The sequence below is a fragment of the Drosophila rhopaloa genome, unplaced genomic scaffold (assembly GCF_018152115.1).
Source record: "Drosophila rhopaloa isolate 14029-0021.01 unplaced genomic scaffold, ASM1815211v1 contig_167, whole genome shotgun sequence".
Taxonomy (NCBI): Eukaryota; Metazoa; Arthropoda; class Insecta; order Diptera; family Drosophilidae; genus Drosophila; species Drosophila rhopaloa.
This window is the reverse complement of record NW_025335047.1, coordinates 5,916,063-5,939,565: the sequence shown is the minus strand read 5'-3', so window position 1 is coordinate 5,939,565 and position 23,503 is coordinate 5,916,063. Positions and strand designations below refer to the sequence as shown.

At 36.7% G+C, this 23,503-nt stretch overlaps 1 protein-coding gene across 1 annotated transcript; it reads left to right on the top strand.

Annotated features, from left to right (window-relative positions):
* The first annotated feature begins 1,857 nt into the window (after positions 1–1,857).
* Positions 1,858–22,660, top strand: LOC108044427. Its single transcript, XM_017123439.2, has 2 exons — positions 1,858–3,063; positions 22,442–22,660. The coding sequence occupies exons 1-2, from the start codon at positions 2,523–2,525 to the stop codon at positions 22,492–22,494; spliced, it is 594 nt and encodes a 197-aa protein (XP_016978928.2). The 5' UTR covers positions 1,858–2,522; the 3' UTR covers positions 22,495–22,660.
* Positions 22,661–23,503: the final 843 nt, after the last annotated feature.

Here is a 23,503-nt window from a genome sequence, read left to right as displayed (position 1 = left end):
TGCTGAACTGGAATTCACAGATTGCAGACCATTTGGTCGACCAGAACAACACCCCATTGGAATCTGATCACCGTTCGGCAGCTCCGTCACTAATTTGCCTTAATTATCCTTATCCGTTTCCAGGGTCTGGCTTAACATCTGTTATTATTATTCCGCTGCAGTCATCGATTGGCCTGCAAAAGGGCCATAATCAGGGCGCCGCAATTCAAACACACGTAATTAGAGCCTTTCTGTAATTGTTTGTATGTTGTGTTACACAGAGGGAAAACAAATCGAAGAAAACCAAAATTAAATAGTTCTACATTTAATTCTATATTTAAACCCCATTTAAGTATAGGTTACTTTAGAAATTATTTAAAATCTTTTAAATCCTTAAATTAAAAACAAAAAAAAATCATTCTACATATAATTTTCGGCCTAGAAAATCGTTAAAATTAGTTGGATTTTTGATCAGTGTCTGGCTTGCTCCTTTGTGATGACCGGTTACAAGTTGGCCAACAGATTGTAAAATGGCAAAGCACTAGAGATAAACGGCTAAGCATGTGGCTGAGTGTGTGGCCGGTTGGCAATTAATCAAGGCTAGGTGTCGAGGACCGTAAGACTGCTTCCGATTCCGGTTTTTGAACCCCGAGAGAGTCCTCATTTATGCCCACACGATATGGTAATTCGAAGCTGTCTTGATTAACGACACCCCAAAGCCAATGTTTATTTTGTAAGAATAATAAATATATAAAACATAAATTTTGTCCATCATTCAAAACTCAAAATTTATACAAGTTAGATTTTTATATTTTGGTTTTAGTATCAGTTAACGTTTGACGTTAACATTTGAAATAAATAAAATTGTATTTGCCATTTACGTTTTTTTACGTGATATTTGGCCAAAGTCAAAGTCAAAAACAAACGCAATTGTTTTGGAAAAGTCAAACCAAGTTACAATGAGAGAGAAAAACACAGAGAGTGCAAAGTAAACAAAATTATCTTGTTTGATTTTGTTTCACACTAACACATTCATAGCCACTCATTGCAGCTGCATTGAAAATGCATCAACAATCAAAAGCAATTACAACTTTCTCGCTCTCTCCTCTCAGCCAATCTTGCTCTCACCGTAGACCGGTTTTCCCTTACTCTCTCGTTCATGTCGCGCTCAAATTCACTCAAATCGGAAATGGTTATATACTGGACTAAGGGATACCAAGTTAAATAAATGTTTTAAAAAAAATTGGAAGTGACAATGGTAATGTCAGCTGAAAAATATTTGGATTTTAAGCATTAGGCCAAATGAACCCTTACCATCATTTTTAAACTTACCTTTTTCTATGATATAAATAATATTGAAATCCTGGGAAAAGTAAAAGTACATTATGGCGAATGAAAGTATTTTTTATTTAAAAAAAAAATTGAATTTTAAATTTATACATTTTCAAAAAAAATTACTAATACGAAACGTATGAGTTAAAATTTGCATAAAATCTTTAACATCAGGATGAAAATTAAACATTTACATATAATTATATTTTTTAATTTTATTAATTATTATATAATTAAAATTATAATTAGTTGTAAAATATTTAGGCAACATTGCGTATAAGTGATAGATATGATTTCTTAATGATTGTTTATTCATAATTTTTTATTACTATACAATTTTGAGCAATATCTATCAATGTTTTGAACATACATTAGCTACTACCACCCCTACCTGCTACCAATGCTAGCACGTACTCAGCATACCCTTTGATAACAGGGTACATTGAGACTACTTTGAGAGAGAGCGAATAGGGGAGAAAATGTTTGAGTCGGCGACTTAAAATCTATATAAGCAACTCGCAACTTTATCCACTCGGTAATTTTTTTTCAAGCGCCGAACCGAACGCGCGGTGTTGAAAGCCGGCGAGTTTGTTATGTGTTTTTAAAATATCAACAATATTACGAATAAGATAAAAACCCGGTAAAAATATAAATATTTGATCTCGAAAATATATAATATTTTTGACCACCAATCGAATTTACGATTTTTGTGCGAACGGCTAAGCGGCGTAGAAAAAACGAACATACGAAAACAAATGGCGCGCGTTTTAAGTGTTTTCAGTATAAAAAAGAATAAATCGAATGTCTCACACAAAAAGTAATATAAAAAACAAGGCATCTGATTCTGAAAATTGAAGGAAAACAAAAGTAACAAATTAAATTATATCGAAGAAAAAAACAAAGCCAATTTGTTTGGTAAAATATAACAAGCACATATAGAGTGAACCTCAAAAGCAAAAATACACCATAACTTATATAACAAGTAAACAACAGTAATACTATTTAAATATCAATATTAATCAAATAATCCAATTATAAAAAATCCTTTTATAACAATTAAATAAAGTGAATAAATACAAAACAAAATCAAGTAAAAATCCCGTAAATCTCATACGAAAATGCTGGAAAATTGGCAATGTGATTTGTTTGTGTATCAGTAAAGTGCAATAAATAACAGTAAGAAATAACAGTTAACAACGGAAGAAGCCAAGATGACGCGCGAGGAAGAGGAAGAGGTGCGCTCTTTGCTCTCCCGTCACCAGGAGCGCATAATGCTGGATCTGGGCAGTACCGATCTGCTGGCGGTACTGGTCAAAAACTCGGTTCTCAGTCAATCGGAAGAGGATCTGCTGTTAAAGCCGTATAATGCCGTAACGCCCACGCCTTCGGCCGCCGCCTCTGCCACAGTGGAGCCTCCTGGCAGTGCACCCTCGCTCACCAAGAGAAAACTAAGTGCCGTTGCCAGTAGCGGTAGTACGGCAAGTGGGGGCAGTGCAGGTAGCGGAGGCAGTGGATCCTCTCGATGCGCCAGTGTAAACGGCGACGCCAATTGCGACAGCCGCTCACTAACGCCCTCTGGCGGGGGACTATGTTCTGGACTAAACGACGCCGAAATCCTAAGACTCCAGTGCTCTAATCTCATCGAGATCATTGCCAAGAACGGATTCGAGAAGTTCAAGCAGTTCTGCTACGCCATCGAGTGCGAGTGTCCGCAGCTGATCGAGGATCTAATTAACGATCGTCTCAAAAGCGGTAAGTACCTCTTTTCTTTTTCTACACAGTGAAAAAATATCACCAACAAAGGGCATCTTTTCTGTTTTTATTGAACGTTTGCAGAAAATATGTGACAAATCTTTTTTTTCTGATTTTTAAAATTACAGAAGTTACCAAACTTGGAGATAGATATGACCAATATTAAGTTTCAATAATAAATCAATCCAAAAAAGAAATTCAGAACTAATGAATGGACTTTAGAATATTGTGTTATTACCGTGTAGAATCCACCTTTCGTTTAAAAAAACACAAAAACACCCTCTCTTAACCGGTTCTGTACGATCTACCTGATCCCACAATGCGTTGGCAGCTTTAGTAGCTCGTATCTCAGCTGTAAATTATTCACGTAATTGTTCGCGATCGTTTCTTGAATTTCTCATCTCTGCTAATTGCTTTTGCTGTACAGGGAGCACTCGTTAATTATAATTTTACGATTGTCAATATATACATTTTTAAGCGATGAAAATTAATGGTTAGAATTACGATAGATTAGGTACATTTTTTTGGTGAAATCAATCTCTTTAAATTCCATGTTCTAGTACCAACAGTGGAGCGATTACTGTTTAATTCTTCGGGTTTTGTCGCCTTTGCTCTTTTGCCGAAAGCGACGTGGGAGTTGGTTAAGAAGGTGTGCGAGTGGGCGGGACATCAGCCATTTACAGTGGCTCGTTAATAATAATTGGCATTATTTTAGATTATTGTGCTGATTATGGAGACTTAGCATTTATGCAAATTCGATTTATGAGGTGGCAGGTGCCACTTCAAGCGCTTTTTTAAAAATTGGGAGTAAATAAAATTTTTTCGTGAGAAACTCTTATCTTAATTCCTAAGGGATTAGAAAAAAAGAAAGAAAAAATACTAAACAACCACAAAATAAACAATTCACGGAATTGGTTTTTGTTTTGGTTGATAAGAAATCCTAAGATATTTTCTCAAATAGAGCGATGATTATAAAAGAAAGAACAAATAAACTTTTGTTGTTACATTGAGTGCTTTTCTTAACATGACTATCAACTGAAAAGACTTAACGTTATCAAGTTATGTAGATTTAAAAGCAGGAAAACTATTCTTTGATTTGTCTTACTTCTAAATTCTTTAAAAAGAAAATTTGATTGGACAATAAGATGACTATATAAATTTATTTTATTTCAGTATTCAGTATTTCAGTATTTTTACTTGAGGCATGATTAACACGTATAAGTAGCTTATCAAACTAATAGAAATATAACTACAATCTTTTAAGATATATCTTTAAAAGATTCTCAATCTTAGATCAGTAAACCATTGCTTATAATATCTAATAAAGAAGCATCTAACAAAGAAACATTAAAAGAATTTTGAAAATGGTTTATACATTTATGATTATTTATCAAGCTAAATAAGATATTTTCCATTCACGAAGAATGATCTGTAGCTGGGACTATCGGATCATTAAACCTCTCCCACATTCCATTTATAAGTGATTATGTTTCAATATTCTCTGAGGTCATACATTACCTTGAACATCTTTGCTATATCCACTCCCATTTCTCTTACTTTGCCAACTTCCCCAAAATGATCTGTCAAAAGTTCGCACAGCTGTTGCGGCATCCACACGCTGATTCATTGACCCACAACTTCAGCATGTGTAGCCAAGCCCATCCAAAAGACAACAACAACAACGTTTTTACAACACCAATGGTTCAACAACAGTTGTAACAAAAACAACAACAAATCAATGTCGGATGTAAATTTTGCTGCCCAGACTTGTAAATTACCGAAGATAAATTACTGAAGACAGGAAAAGTAAAGGGAGTTCGAAACAATCTGAAGAGCTAAAGCCGAAAATTGAGATTACAAGCTGAAAGCAGCTAAAATAACAAAAACAACTCAAAAAAGAACCCTTGTTGTTCTTTGATTTCGCTTGTTTTATTCGGCTCTAATAAAAAGTTGTCGGCATGAGGGAGTAGAAAACAAAATAATCATACATTAAGATACAAGATCCACACAACATCTAAGTTGAACAAATACAAAAAAATCAAAGCAAGAGCAAAAAGTTAAGAAGTAAAACAGAAACTAAAAAAGGTTCAGAATTCAGTGACCTGAGAAAGTAAAATTAGTTTTTTAGAGGGGCGCCACAGACACAAAGTAGATGCTCTTTATAGGAATATTCGATACGTAATAAATTTAAGAAGTAAAAATAACAAATTGATATTTTGAATCATATAAATGAAGTACATTTTTTGTTGCTATTGATTTCAAGGTCGTAAATCCCTAAGATACTGTTTTCTAAAGTATCTTAAAAATTACTGTTTATGGAGATACATTTTCGGATAGCATAGTCACTATAATTGGATTTTAAGGCTTAATGTGATATGAAAACTTTAAAGATTAAAGCGGATTAGATAATAAAATGTGATTTAATTTAGTTGTATTACTCAGGGTTATTTAGATAGTTCCAGGAACCTTACCAATGAATCACAAGCCTGGTTTTTTATAGGGCATTGAAAAGTGCCAACAACAAGAACAAGGCAACTGAAAAACAAGAACACCACAAAAATAACAACAAAAACAGACCCATGGCGAAACGTATTGTACACATAAAGCCCTCGATCACGTTTTACGATTCCGGCCACGATTACAGAAAAAGAAAGAGAAGGAAGGTGATGAGTGAAAGAGAACGCGTTACGCGTGGTCCATGTTCATGTTCTTGTCATGTGTGTGTTGGTGTGTTTTTTTTTTCTTTTTTTTAGTAACTCCATTTGTCCAACTGCCCCCGCAGGCTAGTTCCCTCCCCACGGTTTTCTTCTATTCTCCCGCCGTCTATATGTGTCGTATCGTAGACCAATCCATTCATCATCATCATGATCAGGTTGGGAACATCATAATCCGTTTCGTAGTCGTTTCGCTTTTACTTCTTTACGACTTCTGGACTCTCTTTTGCTCTCCTTCGTTAGCTGGTTCTGTGTTTGCTAATTTCTTGTACGTGCTGTTCTGGCTTTGCTCTTGCCTCCTGTTTTCCCTCCCTCTTTTCTTTCCCTCATCCTCCAGGTGCTCTTTACCTTTGCCGCGGCGGCTCAGGTAGGCAGAACCTACAGTTCAGGTGAAAATAATAGTACTTTGAAGGCCAAGTGCACTACATAATTATTGTCGACTTAATAGAATAGCAGTTGCCTTCCACCAGTTGTTCAAGAATACAAAAAATTTAGACTTTTATTTACGAGAAAAAAATAGATTGCTGGGAGTTACACCAAAGGTTTTGATATCAGAAAACCATAGGAAATGACCGCGGTCACCAATCTGAAGATGTGTACCAATATACTTCTTGTTTTGGTAAACAATTTTGAAAAGGATCCTTTGAAAATAAGCTTATTTAATCTATAAAGGGAATAAATAATTTTTTTTAAATTAGTCCTAGCAAATTACAAAATCATGACTGCTACTAATATTTTAACCATAATAGTAAACGTGAGGGTAGAGTCAGTACCCTTCTACACGTAAATTACAATTATTTACAGCGCGCAATGTCTGACTCTCTTCGCTTTTGGATCCCTTCCCACTTTTGAGCGGCGCTCCCTTTTGGTAGTGTAGTGTCTTTTTGCATTTGATAATTTATGCAGCATAATCTGGCCGATGACGTTTATCGTTTGCCATTCCCATTTGTCCCCTCCTTTCGGTATCTTTACTCCCTTATTCTCGTTCCCCCTATTTCCTTTTTGGGCCGCCTTATCGCGTTCTGCTTCATCTTTTGTGTCTGTTTGCACTTCCCCTGAGAATCGTTTCCTTTTATGTTTCTTTGATTTCGCTTTTTTTTCTTCTTTGTTTTTTTTTCTTAGTTTCGATGATAATGATGTTCACCTTTAGTTTCGTTCCATTTCGGTTTGTTTCTACTGCGCATGCGCGCATCCTGTTTTCGATCGTCTTTGTTTTCTACTTTTGTCCTACTTCTTCTTCTGCCATCTCGTTCTCTCTTTTTCTCGGTTGAAGTAGGTCTTGAGGTTTGTTGTTGTTTGTTGCCTTTTGCGTTTTGATTTTCCAACCTCTCTTCCGTTTCACTTTGATCGAAGAGTTTTCTCTCGGTTTTGCGGTACAGGATCTGAAGACTTGTCGTCATTAGATTTTCAAATTCATGTCCAGAAAAGTGAAGAAAGGAACAGGAAAATGGGTCGTCTACTCATAAGTTCGTCTACCTTTGGTACTCTTAATTTAATGGGTTTTATATATTTGCGTTCCGAGCCGATTTTATAACAGGAAGTATGTACATATGAAAAGGGTTGTTAATCATGTTTCCCGATGGGGGATTAAAGTTGTCATAACTTGCATCTTAATAATGTTATAGAATCCATCATTAATAATCTTATCAGAGAAAATAATATTTTCCCAGGGATTGCAAATTTTCTATCTACGAGATACACTAACTTTTTATAGGTACTGCTTCCTAGCTTCACTTAACGCTTTTTAAAATCCACTTTATCTTAACCCATTAGTTGCAACAAAGTGTTTATCGATCGTTGATTTATGCCTCGTTAAAGATGCCAAGCAAATGTGTTAATTTTATGGAAACTCAAGACGGCTAGTTTTCAATAAAAATATTAGAGCTTTTCTAGCTCTCAATTTAAACCGAATTAGACCTTCTGGGTGGCATTTGTTGATGACAATTAATTGCGATTCCCGTGATTTCAATTTAATTTCCCTTGGCTCTGCCCTATTAAATCATTATTCATTTCGGTAGCTGATCACAAGTTATGGACCGTGGTATAAGGGGTTTTCCATCTCGAAACTCATCGGACCTTTTGAGTCTGGGACAGCCTGCTAAGCCGCTTACCCACACAACTGTCACGCAATCAGCCCGCGATCCCCATTTCCCTGCCCCACCTCTGCAGGTAACTTGTTTAACTCTCTTTTGGCCATTCTCTCCATTTCCACGCTCGTTCTGATTACAAAGAACGAGAGGGGGCAACGAAAATGGGTAAAAAGCTATGACTCACGGGGGCCGTAAACCCATTCTCCAAAAACGGGCTCCGCTCCATCGGTTCCAGACTGCTGGCGTCTGCTGCAAGCTGCAAGTTGCACGTTGTTGCAGTTGTTGCAGCTGGAAGCCGCTTTAACTGTTTCTCCTCTGGCCGTCCCTGTTCCCACTGGAAATCGGTACAGAAGTCTGCCGATAAAAGTAAACCATATTGCCTATATAAAACTAACATTCGATTACTTAAAAACAAATTACTAAGGGAAGTCCAAAGGTATTATAAAACATAAACCAATAAAATTATACATTTTTTTATAGTTTGTTATTGTGTTTGTTGTGCAATCTCCACACGAACATTCTAATATTGGCGTATAAAGATATATTACTTAATGCCAAGTTGATCTTATACAGAGACCACTGTACCCCAGATGGTTGAGAAAAGGTGAAGAAAAACAGGAGAGCCGTTGTGTTTACTGCATTTTGACCCGCTGCTTTGAGACCGGCAGAAACCACAATAAACTCGAGTGCAGAATCATCTTCGTTCCCTGGGGATTTTCTTTCCCATTTTTTTTTTAGTTCCTACACTCATTCGTTAATTTTTTGTACAAGTCATTAGCTTTAATTTACAAATACGAAGTCCAAGCAACATGGTTAGTTTCATTCATGGTTTGTGTTCCTTTCAATAGGAGCACCCTAAATGGTCTTTTCCAGTTTTCTTGGCATTAGGAAATGCATCAACAAGATCGATCTGTTTAGCCGCTCCATTGCGTTTTGCCCAACCCATTTAAAGACTTTTTTGTGTATTGCTTCTTTATTGGTTTTTTTTCCCGATATTGAACTTTCAATCTTGGTGGGCCATTGATCCCACCACCACACTCAATCCCTGCGATCTTTATTTTCGATTTTATTGGTGTCTTTTTGTGCTGTTGAAAATTATGATTAATTAGTTTGATCGAGATGTTTGACTGGGCAAATGTTTGATTTAACGCTTCGTTGATTTTGGGTGTATAAATACCAGTCAACTAATGGAGTTTTCTTAGTTTCGGTCGGTAGAGTTCGTAAATTAAATACCACTACAAATTGTTTGCTAATTATATATCAAATGAATGGATGTTCAATTATTCTATTTCTAAACTGCTTTTGTTTTTTTGTAATATACCAAGCTATCGATGAAACCTATAAATTTAATTACAAGAAAATGTTTATTGATAATTGGCTTATGAATAAGAACATGTAATTAAACTATATATAATAAATTGAGGCCATATAAAAAAAATATATTTCTAGAAAAAATGATAATCAAACACATTTCTGTACTTAAGTGTTCTTTTAAGATCTAACGATTTTTGCCCCATTTCAGTGTTTTACCGGACTCAATTATTTTCAAATTACAAGCACTTTCATCCACTCATCTGAATCTAGACTATTATTTGATGATTTTTAACCTTTTTTGGGGACCGTTTAAAATGAGTTTCGCAGTCGTACCACGCAGAAACAATGACCGCAATGTGTTTTTTTCGCTTTTCTGCTTTCTGTTTTGTTATTTAAGCAATTTTCTGTCCAAAACAAAGTCTAATTTCGCAAAACTTTCTTTTTTTCAATTGCGCAAAAAGTGCCTTTATTGTAGTTTTTCCTGTTGTTATTGTTACTGCGATGTCAGCCTTTGTTTAGCTATCCCCCCAATAATAATGATGATGACAACTAAATGGGGGAAAAATATAAACTGGAAGTGGAAGGGGAAGTCCAAACAATGTCAACAAGTCCAAATGAAATTTGCTACGCTTCGTAGCTACTGTAAGCCAAATAAATCCAATAAATTTGAATAAACCATTAATTTCAAGGCTGAGTAAAAAACGCCCAAACTGAGTTTATAATTCAATTAAATCAAAGCGAAAATTTGACATTGAAAAAAGAAACATGAAATATTGAAGCGTGAATTACCTTGAATGGTAAAAGAAACGTGATCTGTTAAATATTCTCAATTGATTTTAATGTATTTTGCCCTCAACATAAAACAAAAGATTTCTTGCTGAATAGACATGGTGTATCAAATGTTCCTTATCTAATAAAAATTCTTAACTGCGTTAAAACAATATATTTAATCTCATGGGTGGAGAGGGTCGTAAAAAAACACTTTAACAAGCAGCAAACAAAATGCTTTCAATATACAATTAAGCACTCCATTAACTCGGAGACCCTGAAATGACCATAAAGTTCAAAAACTACGAAGGGATCCAGTATCATCAAACAGTAATGTGATATGGTTATCGATAATTTATTTACTTTTAATCAAATCAAAAAAAGAAAATGAACATGATTTTATTTATACTGGGTTTGTCTTTTCCTATCTTCCATTTATTTGTTCGGTTATGTGGTTTTTAGAGGGTCATCTGGAGTTCAACTTTAATTGACGGAGACACCACAGAGGAGTGTGCCATTGACCAGCTGTCCTCCCCCCTTTTTTCTCGCTGTGTGGTCAGCTTGCGGTTTGAGTGACAGCATTTTATGCCGCCTCAGGCGGAAATGGTAATACAAACTTTATGGCCACAGTGGGTCAGATTCCCCGAGAACCTCACATCCACATAATCCATGGCAAATTTCCCAACAACTTTTGATGTTGAACTTCCCGGGAAGACGGCCCCAAAATCAGAGGCAGCTCTTTTATAAATAAACAAAGCAAAAAACTTTTTTCGCTGACTTTTGGCAAATCCACAAAAAATTGTTTATGGCGTTAAATTGTTGAAACGCTCCCAAGAAAACAAAATGAAGGCAGTGCAAAAAAATAAACCAATATTGGCTGTATATATTTATGCATTTTGGCCAAGCCAAAGAAAACAAGTCTGAGTTCGGATGTTTCGAAATGATTTTGAAATTGGTTTTTGCTTATGAATAGTCAGTCAATTAATCGATTTAAATTCAAATTAATGCAATTTTTCATGACTTTCACATTCGGCTTTGAATGGAACTAAGTGGAAGATAAATTGATCAGTTGTTATCGAAAGATTAAAAGTTCTTCCGTTTATGGAGATCTGACACTATGAATTAATGTTATTAAGTTTTGGCAAGATAATCAGAGTTTAAGAAATAAGGTGAATTTTTTTCAATAAACAAGAATAACGAAAGAGAACTTTGGTCTGAAAATGAGTTTATGAAAGAAAACAATGCAAAAATGAATATCACTAAGTTCGAGGTAATATAATAAATCCCATTCAAAATGAATTATTTTATAATTTTAATAATTTGAAAGTGTTCAATAAATAACAACCGTATCATAAGGAGAATTCTTGATTAATATGTACGCATAGATGATTGGTTCTATACTTGGCGCACCAATAGCAACAGCTTCCCTTTCCAACATATCGTTCAATTTGAGTTGCTGCTATTTTGCACCGAACATAAATCAGTATAAAATGGATTTTTTATATGATTATCAATCACCATTAAGTTGAAAAAATAAGTTGAATCGTCGTTGGGCTGCACTAACTAGTTGTGAGATGTTAATCGGAACTGAGGATCTAAGCGCATTTATCATTATTCTAGGGAGGCGTCGACTCAACAGCTTGGGCCATAAATTTTCTTCAAAAACTAATATGCAAGCTATAAAAATGAAGATTTTTTTAAATTATAGCATAGCTCATTTTTTACACTGAAAAAATATCAAAAAAGCTTTAAATTCATATTTTACTAGCAGTTTATACACTTAATTAATTATGAACAAACATAATTGGGCAGATTTCACACTATAAAATTTAATTTAACTAATAAATGGGTAACAGAAAGAATCTTTTGAATTGGGTAGCACTTGCTATTATTAAATATTATGGGGAAGGTATCATATTTTTTTGCCGTGCGTAGGATAGGTCCATAAACACTTTATAGAGGGGCTAGGGGGCGCCACTGTGATTTTATGTGCGCGAGTGCAGGCAGCTTCCGGCGAATCGAGAAGAGTTTGTTGGATACGCTGGACCTGGGACCTGAGTTGTTTATCTCAATCATCGACGGCCGTTCCAAGTTCAGGGGATCCCTCCTCCCCAGAAGACTCCACTTCTTCGTCGTTCTTCCACTCTCTCTTTCAGTTTCTTTTCTTTTTATTTTCTTCTTGCCTTTAATGAAATTTCTTAATTGAAGCAGCTGGACGTCAGACGCCACAGTAGACTTGTTCTGGTTGTTCTGCTTTGATTTGATCTATATTAATCAAGATCCAAGCTGGCGTCACAAAGTACATACACATTTTTATGGGAAGATCACTCGGACTTTGATTAAATTATCTGAGATTAAGCGTGCTTATTTCAGAGCTTAGCTTTTGCAAATTTATAGCGATTTTATTTATTCAACTAACACGGGGATTTGTTTATTTTTGGATGTTTGTCAGCCTTGTCCAAACCCACTTTCAATATATTTCCTCTACCACTTTAAATTTTATTTATATACCACTTCAATTCCCGCGCATTGGGAAGTTAATTGAATTGAAAGCAATTGTACCGAATGGATTGATACATAAATTGATTAAAAATGCAATTGGCCGCTTTGATTTCGGCTGTGTTTTAATTTAATTAATTTTCGACTCCATTGAATGCAAATTTCTGGCCGTTGCTGAACCCTTAATTTCGGGCTTTATTTCAGCATTGATCTACTGGTGGGCGTAATGAATGCTTAACCTCAGTTTATTTATTTACTACCTCACTGCCCCCGCTTTTTAACGCTGTATTGCACCTGTCGCAGCCACCGCAAAAAACATTGAACAATCATCGCTGATTGGAAGCCATTAGTTTGGAACCTCATGTGACACACATGTGTTGGCAAACGTAATAAATTCAATACAAAATGCAATACAAAGGCAAATTAGAGCAACTTTTGATGACGAGGCGTGGCTGGCGACACAAAATTATAAATAGTAGGTATGTGTTGGCGTTGCCTGTAACGCATTGACGTCATAACAAAGATTATTTTAATCGGAATACAGTAGTGGATCGGAAGATAGAATATACATACAGTAAATAAATTAAAATAAATTTAATTTATGTTTAAAACTTTTGTTCCTAACCAAATCATTCATAAGAAATTTTAAAGTATTAAATGTTTATATAAAGAAAACTAAAAGTGAATTAAAAATAATAATATTTTAGGTATTACCTCTATCCTCAATATTAAATAATTAAACAAACATTAAATATTGGGCAACTAAGTTGCAATGAATCTGCATAAATTCATGGCTACTTTATTGGACACGTAATTTTGGCAAACGAATATAGCCAACAGGGCGTGATGTATGGCCAGCAATATCCGCACATTTCGAATTATTCTGCAGGAAAATTAGGGGAAAATAAATGAGAAGGGAACGAAATGAAACATCAGCGGGTGTGTAAATATTTTCTTTGCACGTGCCCACATATCCCAAAACTGTGAAACGGAAATGCGAAACTTCCCTTCCGCTCGGTGGCCACAAAACCACTCGCTGTGCAATTATTGCATGCAATTTTCCACCCCCACCACTTCCCCCCCATCGCATTTGTCCTGTGGGAAAATGCAATTTCTCTTTGACTGTCTGAAACATTTCGGTTCACACAGTCAGAACTTGCACTCATCATTTATTTATGGCTTCTGTCTGCAATTGATAATTTAATTTCGCACAATTATTGTTATTTATTATGCGTCTGCTGATCCTCGACCACAGGGATTACTATAGTGGATCGGCTTTTATTGCAATTCCGTCCCGAGGGACAGGAATTTTATTAACTGGGGAATTTATGTATAATGATTGAACAACAATGTGGGTATTCATGTGCGATTTGTCGACTGATGAAGCCTTTCAATTATAAACTGCATTCAAAGATTAACTTAATCAATGTGACCGACTGGAGGTGATAAGAAGTTCAGGGTTAATACAGCTCTGATAAAGGAACACCAAATGTTTTAAAAAATAGGTTAATGTTTCTAAGTAATAAATCAATATAAGAAATACAGATGTCTTTTTGTTATATTTTTTTCTATGCTAAATATGAGCTTATAAGATATTTTATTGACTCTATCGACTCATCTATGGACTTAACAACTTTAAAGTATTTCCTCCATAAACCATTTACCCACGCCCTTTTCCCTTGGCAACTGTCCAGTGTCAATGACCAATTTAAATGAGTGATGAAGAAAATAACAAAAAAATACTGAGGAGGCGAAGAAAAACCTCTTTTCACGCCTCCTACACGAACTCGCACACTTGTGCACTCGGATGCATATCGGTTGGCCACCGATTATGTGAACTTGAGGCCGAGGAAACCTTATTTTTCGTGTTAACTAGCCGCAATGAACACGAGTGTGTTTCTTCGGCCCCCACAAACTCCTCATCCGATGATTGGCAGCTGCAAAGAGGTTCATTAGAGCGCTAATAACAAGATATGTAACAGTCTCGAAAAAAAGCTGCAACAAGAGATGGAAAACAGAAATCATGAAAATTACACGACGCCCAACGTGGAAATGAGTGCATTTGTGTGTGCTGCGTGCAGCAGGAAACGTACGCCTACAAACACATATGCACTGAAAAAAATTATAGAAAAAAGGTTCATCAAATAGAAAACATTTTCACATACAACTTTTCTGTGTTAATATATTCTTTGTGCTCGTAAAATAACAATACTATAGTTTATTATGCCATACGTAAAAGAAAATGTCTCTAAATTAAACTATACTTTTTTTCTCTGTGTCTCTATACACATATTTGGGGGCGGTGGGCGTGGCCTTAAGTGGTGGCGACTAAACAAGAGCAAATTCCAAGTAAAGAAACCAAAACTAAGAGCAATTAGATGACATGCGAAGGGGCAGAGTGCGTGGTGTGGTGTGGTATCGTGTCGTTTCCCCTTCGTCGTTAAATTAATTCACTGCAAACCCAACCTCAGCGAACTCAACCACATCGAAGACTTAATAAATTGTTCTGCCCGCAACGACCAAATGTAGCGTAAAATCATACCAAAGCATCAACATCTAGCAACAACAACAAATAAATATAAGCCCAAGTGTTGCATAAATTAATAAATTTTCCTTGGCCGTAAAAATTTCCATATCAGAGACCTAAACACGAAAACTGCAGTCACAGCAAGAAGGAAATTGCTATAAATTACAATGCATCGCCATGCATTTTCATGCCTCAGTTGATTTTCTGAATAACGAAAATACATGCCACAAATAGCCTCAGTGAACTGATCGAATCTGAGGAGTAGGCTGCGAAAAGGGTTTTGTACTTAGTGAGTGTGGGTGTGGGAGAATTATCGAAAGAATTTTAAGTGGAAGTTTCTTTTTTTGAAATATATTGGAAGGAATTTTTCAGGGAATTAATGTAATTCAAGGTAATAAGTATAAATTCTTAAAAGTACATTCATAGATTAATCCATCATCTATAAAATTATATCTTATAGAGAATAGGAGTTATGGAAGTTCGACTGTGTATTCAATTCACTTAAGAAATTTTACGATAATCCCTATCGCAAAATTCAATCGGGGCTTGCCTTCATTTTCCTATTTCCGATGCAAATTATAAGGAAAACTGAAAATGCCGCTTCTGACCGCCTTCATGTCACTTCTGTCACGTTAGCTGCTGGCAACAGATGTTTGAGCTGATTGAGCGACTGCCGCCATCATCAGCGACTGCAACTGCGCCACCAGCAACATCAGCTGCATTTGCAGCAGCAACCTCACGGCAGCAACATCATCAGTGCAATGCTGGTCTTTTGGCTGCTGTCGGGGCACGCCTCGTCGGCTCATCGCTCAAAAAATCGAGAAAAAGGGGAATCGGGGAATCGGGGCGACCGATGCCCGTGCTACTTGACTTGGAACTTCCACCTTCCTGACTTCGGCGGCAACTCCGCTATGAGCATTAATTTGTGCCCGCCAGTCAGACATTTTACGACTCCCACTGTAAAAATGGCAGTCACAAGACATTGACTCTCCTAGATACATATATACTCTCTTTAAGGGTATTATACATTGTGCAATATATAGAAAAAAAAAGTTTTATCAAACCAAATTGGATTTTGATATTGTTAAACATCATTAAACTTGATTTAAATATCTGCAGAAACTTATAATGTTTATAAAAGCCATATGTAAATAGTTTGCAAATTCAACTATATTTTAAATATAAGTTTAAGGGTAGTTTGAGCTTCGTATTAAGGCATGGCCATTTTTTTTTTCTCCAATACTGCCTCTGCTCCATTTGAAAAGCGGCAAGTCTGGCGTCCCCCCGAACTCCCCGATCCTGCTCCTTTGTCCGTCCAATCAAACACATGTCAAATGCCGCTGATGTTGCCTGTCGCCGCATGTCCGCCATTGGGGAGCAGGAACCTGCATCTGCATCTAATCACAGCCTCGGGCGCGTTTCACTTTCGCCGCGTCATGTAAATGTGCTCTCACCTGTCCCCCGAAGTCCCCTGAAATCCCCCGGAATCCCCCGAAATCCCCAGAGACCCTCGACGACCACGCTCGCCATATAGTTAGTACGTCAGTTTGGTTAGCCCATGCTGTCCACATATGGAAACTTTTTCAGCTCCGCGAACATTACACAAAGAAAAAATAGGTTAAGGACTAGTATTCGAAATTAAAATATCAATAACAAATTTCAAGCAAATCTATATAATATTTTTAGTATTTTAAAATATATTTTGTTCAATAAAACTTTTAAAATTACTTACAGATAGGTATGATATATACAAAGTATTTAGGCTAACGCTTATAAACAAATTAAATATACCTTATATAACTATGAATTAAAAATGAGTTATTTAAATATAAAACTAATATGACATTCTTTTAATTTCTTAGTGCAAGCTGGTTTTCCTATCCATTTTTCCATCCGTTTGTCGATAGCCGAGTGGGCGCCAAACTAAAGCATTACGACCATCGACAAACATCGATGTCGAAGTAGTTTTACCTCGATATTGTTGCTGATTTTGTTGTTGCCCGATATGTTGTTGTTGTTGTGGGTCATACACATGTAGTTTGGCACCCACACTTGCTCACCGCTTTCCTCAGCCCCTTTGGTCTTTCTTTTTTGCATAGTCGCAGTTGGAAACTCCCAATGGCAAGCACTCAACATCCACCACCAAGTTGGCCAGTATTCACTGTACAGTGGGCTGTTAGTAGGCGAAAAATAGGATAGTGTTTGGGTGTCTAGTTAAAGGTTAATGGTTCACATTTGACGTCGTGTTAAAGTGGGCAATAAAATATTTTATACCCGACGGTTTGTTGAAGATCTAAAAATAATGGTACCATTTATTTTATTATTTCTTAAAATATATTTCTTCAAAATAAATGTAAAAACCTTATTCAAATCAAAATTAAAATTATTTATAACAGACGCAAAAGAGTTTATTCTTCTTTCTCATAACAAGCTTGTATGTATTACGTAATTATGATTTATTTTATTACCTCACCTAATAATTCTGGTTAGCCATGGTTAGGTAACTCGACTAATTTGAGACTCCGCTTGTTAAGCACCCAAACTGATGACTACTCAGCTCAAATTTAATTTGAGCCCCATTTCATTAATGTCAATTAGCTTTCCCCTTATTTTCGCCTTTTTTAATCAGCCCAGCTTCAAATATTCTGTATAAAATATGATATAATTTAATTTAAGGCAGCTTTTCAACAAGTCAGCGCCCACAGTAAAGCGCACTGCCCGGGGCAGCAAAGCTATTAAAAGCCAATATTTTTTAAGTGCAATGAAGTTAAATGACGGAAATTCAGTTATTATAAAGTTGAGCACCCCATATGATAGATGGGTTTTTAAACATGTGAAGTAAAAAAATACCATAAAGGGGCTTTAATAAAATATATGTACAGATGGGGAAAAACTAACCAGGAGTCCAAACCTAATGAACAGTCTATTGGGACACAAAGCCACGTTTTGTTGGAAGAGGAAACGGAAGTGTTTTTCCTGCCCTCATTCTAGTCTCACAACAGACAACATTTTCCTTAGTTATTCCTGTACGAACAGCTCCTGTTCGTCCTGATAAAAATCCGGTTCAGGACCAGTGAAATGAATTAACATTTTGCATGTTGGCAAAAAAGAAAGAAAGCATAGAAATGCTGAAATGGAATAACGTGCCCAGGATAAGGGCACATCCTCTTTCTCGACCCGCACCATCAGTTTATTTTGGCCAAAACGTTTTAGCTTCTCCGGGTTTTGTCCAGCTTTTTTTTTTATTTTGCTTTTGCTTTTGCATTTTGCGGTTGTGGTCGAGTAGAAGCGAAACAGAAGCCCATAAAACATTTGCAGCAGCCTCGTTTGCATTTTTTATGCAGCGCAGAAGGAGTCAGGTTAACGCCTTTTTGGCTTTAATGGTGCAACTTTAGTGCTTAAGTGGTATAAATTGCAGTTGCAGTTGCAGAGTTCAGTTCGGATCGTTTCGGTTTTGGGCCGAGATGCATATCGATAGAGCCAGAACCACATGGAAGTACTTTAGACCCCCAAATGCCTGGGGGATACCTCCATTTGCCCTCCCTCAACCCCTTTCTATTCTATTGAAATCGCGTTTCGCCCACCTCGTTCGCCGGTAATTTATAACTTTGCAGGAGCAAAAGCCACTCATCCAAGTGGAAGGCAGTCCTAGGATCGGTTTAGAGGATAAAGAAATATGTACATTTTAAGTACTTAATGCTCATCTTAAACTAAGTTGGCTCCAGTTGGGAAACTGTTTGCGGGCTTAGTTATTTTTAATTGTGTGTGCCCTTTAAAAGCTGAGTCTATTTCAGATTACTCAAAAATTTAAAAACACTTTAATATTTAACCCTTCAATTTTCAAGTCTCAAATGAATATTCTGATTTATTACCCTTTTTTTTGGGTATACCGCATAACTGGGTATTTCATGTTTAACAAATTACCAACCGAAGCCAATCTCAACCATTATGCAGGCCTTATCTTCAAACTAAAAAAACCTTTCATGTTAGTTAAATTCCTCAGTTTTCTTCCCACATCACGCCAACCAAAACTGTCAAAAAAAAAAAATGTTAGCAAATCCATCAAAATTAACCAAAAGAAATTCGAATTTGAAAAGGGACGTGTTAGGCCGAGTGAAAAGTTCAGTTAATGTAAATTGGAAAGCGTAATTATTATTAATTTGTCAAGAATGTAAAACAGATGCCTAGGCGCGGAAAAACTCGAAATAGGGGAAAGAAGAGCAGATGCAGATGCACATGCGGGCTATGTGGATATGTGGCATGAAATGAATTTATTTTTTTTTTTTGTTTGATGCCACGTGCCACATTTCCATGGAAGAGCCGCCGACCGAATCGGAGCAATTCGAGTTGAGAACTTCGAATGCAAATCAACAATCCGTTGGAAAATAAAATTAAAACAAGTGCCCCAGACTCCCCGTCCGACTTTGTGTATAAATATCCGCTCAGTCGAGCAGTGCTCCCTTTTGTAAGCTCCTCTATTTTTACATCCAGCATGCTCCATCCATTAAATGCATTTGTGCATATTTCGAAATCGTGGCACATTTACATTTTTTCGTTGATTTCTTGTGTGAGTGTTTTTTTTTTCTTATTCGTGTATTTCAGCATTTTTTTGCTGTCAGCTTTTGTTCGATTTTTACTTTTCGCCATGAGTAGACAATATTTTCCTTGACTCTTTCCTGAATGGAAAATCCAAATGCAATTGGGAGCAACAACAACTGACTTAATTTTTTTTTTGGCAACCGTTCAGCTTTTATTCCGGTTTTTATTTTATTTCATCTGATTTCTTTTGAAGTCGAAGATTTTTCGTTTCGAGTTAAGATCACATGCTGCGAATTTACTTGATAATCTGATGTAATAAAATGTAATCTGACATCGATTTGAATTTAATTGGACATTTCCTAATCGAATTCGATCAGAAGTTTTAAGTACAAAAATTCAGATGTCGAGATTAGTAATACAGCGAATTATTAAAGAATTAACTAGTAATGTTAATATAGATAATTCTGTCAATTAATTAATCATTAAAGATCTAGTTCTAACTCTTATTTAATATATACATTCGATTCTAAATGAGTTTTAAAGAAAACCATTATTTACGTGATATGTTTTTATTATACGAATTATCAACACTTTTACCTAGTGTAAATATCTGATTTTCCTGTCAATGCTCACCAGCTCTAAAGCAAACATTTTCCCCGTTTAAAAGCCTGGAAGCAATTTAAACTTCGGCTAAGAAGGACTTACCTGCGATTGGTGTCATTGTCCTTGTGCATGATGGCGTGTTGCACGTTCCCCCCTCTTTGCCCCACCTCACTCTCCTTTGTTTTACCTAGCTCCCTTTGTACATGGTAAAAAAGTATATTTTTAGCACAAAATGTAAATAAATTTGCATACACATGGAGTCGCTGGCGAACAATTGCCACAAGAAGGCACCCTAAGGTTAGCGGGGATGTCAGCAGGGTAAAGAGCCCGTCCTGACCCGGCATTAAAGGATTACAAAAGGCAGGAGCAGCAGTTGCCGCAATAATCCTGTTAGTTTATTTTGCACCACAGAGCACACAATGTCAAGTGCAGAACAGGGCATTGCGGAGTGGGTTCTTTCCTGGACACCTTCATCTGACAGACAATCCTAGACAATGCGACTGCAGTGAGGTGTTGGAATGGAAGTCGTCCTAATGAAGTCGTACGAATACCCAGGCCGTAAATTACGTGTCCAACTAAGTGATGCCCCGGGTTTTACTTCGTCATGCTATCCGTACTACCTACTCCTGAAATATTCAAGTCATTTAAACATGAATGAGACACTTTTCGGCCAGGAATTGCAGGGCAATTTCCATGAATTTTCCAAATGGCAGAAGTGCAAGCAAAGTGTCATCCTCTCAAACACATCCTGTCCACTCACAATATGCACGCCATCCCCTTGACCATTAATCTTGGGGCATTGTTCTAGCTCCGGCTAGTGTCATAGTTATAAATTATGCAGCAGTTGAGTTAGGAATCGAGATGGCAATATGGATAAGAAAGGGCCTGCACTTGGGAAAAATATAGTAATTGCTTTATGCTGGTATACAAATAGTAAATATAGTATAAGAGGCTTAAAACCTTATGAAAAAATGCACAATAGTCTGTTATTAATTTACCGAAAAAGGGATATTAAATTTATTATATTAGACGATAATACCATTTTTTAAAGTGCACATCATAGAGCATACTTGAAAATCGATGGCCAAGGCCCATGCATATCGAGTGTCCACTCCACACCCCTCCCCCCCCCTTCATTCCATTCCATTTCGATTCGAGACGAGTGCAAAAAAATGCAGCCAAGCGTAAAATCAAATAAAACGTCAACCCAAAATGGACACGAGTGGGAGGAAGGGCAGCGGATGAGGAGTAACCACCACCATGGCATGGACGCAATCCGTGTCCGTGGAGAACCCACCACGTTGATGGCTTAGACCGCCGGCTACTGACGATGTTCAAGTGTCAATTGGGTTTACTTACAGGCCACTTTGTCGACGGCACACTGTACCCAGTCCTCGGTGGGCCCTTCTCAAATATATATATATTCCCCCTATATACCCGTTTATATGTGCTCGCACATCAATGTAAATGCCGCCTTCGAGTGGTTTTGTTGTAGAACTCCTTCTGCGAGTTGTTTGTGTAACTGGATAAGCTGAAATCGCCATAAATGATGAATTGTGATTTGCAAGCGATTGCAGTAGAAGTTTTAGTAACTGAATACGCAATAGATTTTCTGTGGTTGGTAAATAAGTTAAAAGTTATAGGGTTAAAATATATAATATTAATGTTTTTCTCTTTTAAACTATAGTCAATCAATGTTTACCTCATTTGAGGTACACAAATAGACTTTCACTTTTGTAAAAAAAAATCTTTGTAAATGTTCCTATAAGAATACCCATTTAGAATAATATTATCTTGCAATTAAGATGCTGGCTCTTCAATTGTTTTCATAACTCCAATTGAACGGGCCATATGATTTCGCCCACAATCACTTCTCCCACTCAAAAGAAAAACATTTCCAATGCACTTAAAATATTTTTGTAAAGGAAACGTTTTGTTTAGACGCAACTCGAGTGTTGCTCAAGTGCAAACTGCATTTTCCCCAGCTCCGAATTCGATTCCTAAGTCGAAACTCGCCGACTGTGATTGTATGGAGAGCAAAGTGCAGGGCCACTTAATCGACTGTGGAAATGTGTGCCCCAAAGTGCACAGCGATTAGAGAACTGGGTCAATTGCGCTGCAGGGGAAACCGAAAAAATTATGTTTATGTTTTCCGAAGAATCGAAAAGAATCAAAGCAATTGCCCAGGTAGACCAGTCAACACTCGATAAATGTTTACCGAAAAATAAGAACCGAATGCGTTAACCCAATTTCCATGCCACAAAATAATCATTAAAAGTATCTATAACATTCTAATGTATTTTATTTGTTCTTTTTCGTTGCAGGTATGTATATTACCATTATGTTGTGGGTGTGTGCCGTGCCCCATTGGCTTTGACTCCGTCGAAATTTGCATAAACTTTGGGCCACAAGCAAAGCGGCCAAATGTCAACAACTCTATCAGCCAGAAAGATACGGAGTCGCCACTCTTTTGGTAGCGAATTTCAGAAAACCTCCGACGTCAACTTCAACGCAAATTGGCAACACAAATCTGTCAACGGGCCAGGAGATGGCCAACTAACCAGGCAAACATTTAAGTAACAAACAGGCACACTGAAATAAATACTCATTATTATTATAGACTAAGATTCTTTGTTATATTTGGTACCAAAATGCAAAATTTTGTATGCAAGTCAACAAAGAATGAGTAACATTTTGAAAATCTATTTTATGTGTAATCACTTTGAATAGGATTTAACACATTACTTACTAACTTAAAGCAACAAACGCTTATGGCATTTAATTGTCCGGACAAGTGATAAATCAAAAGCAAATAATCTTTATTGTTTCTTTTATATGTTTTTCGACTTGAGCCCGAAGTCAACAGATAATACAGATTTGATAAATCTATTTGACCTGTATTCAGTTGAAATAGATTGTTTATTTTGTTGAGTGCAACTATTCAGGCCCGGCTCACCTGTTGTCTTGGCCAAGTCGGGTCTGGCACTTAACAAGTTTTCAATTTGTAAACGCGCGTGCTTTGAATACTCCCCGAGATATTTGGCACGGAGGAGGAGTTGGAGCTGAAGAAGGCAGACAATTGAGCCGAGATTGAATAAGTTCGGGGGGAGTGGGTTGTGGAGGCCAATTGGGTTCCAAGTCCAAAGCGGCACGCGTGCCCCAGGAGAAGGAAAACCCGAGACGAAGACCAAAGTCCCAGCCAATTTCCAATCACACAAAAACAGCTTTTTTGCCATTACGCAAAACTGGACTGGCGGAGTTTTTAGTGGATATCCGTTAACTCTATTATAATTTCATTAAAACGATAATTCCAAATGCGTGCACAGAATAAAATAGTCTTCTTTAGATAGGATAGACTTTAAATATCTTATAGGCTTAAAAGAAAC

What these genes read in the sequence shown, in the direction of transcription:
- LOC108044427 (XM_017123439.2), top strand. Translation starts at nt 2,523, where the DNA reads ATGACGCGCGAGGAAGAGGAAGAGGTGCGCTCTTTGCTCTCCCGTCAC. An exon ending in TAACGATCGTCTCAAAAGCG is followed by an intron (nt 3,064 to 22,441) that starts GTAAGTACCTCT and finishes TTTTCGTTGCAG; the next exon opens with GTATGTATATTACCATTATG.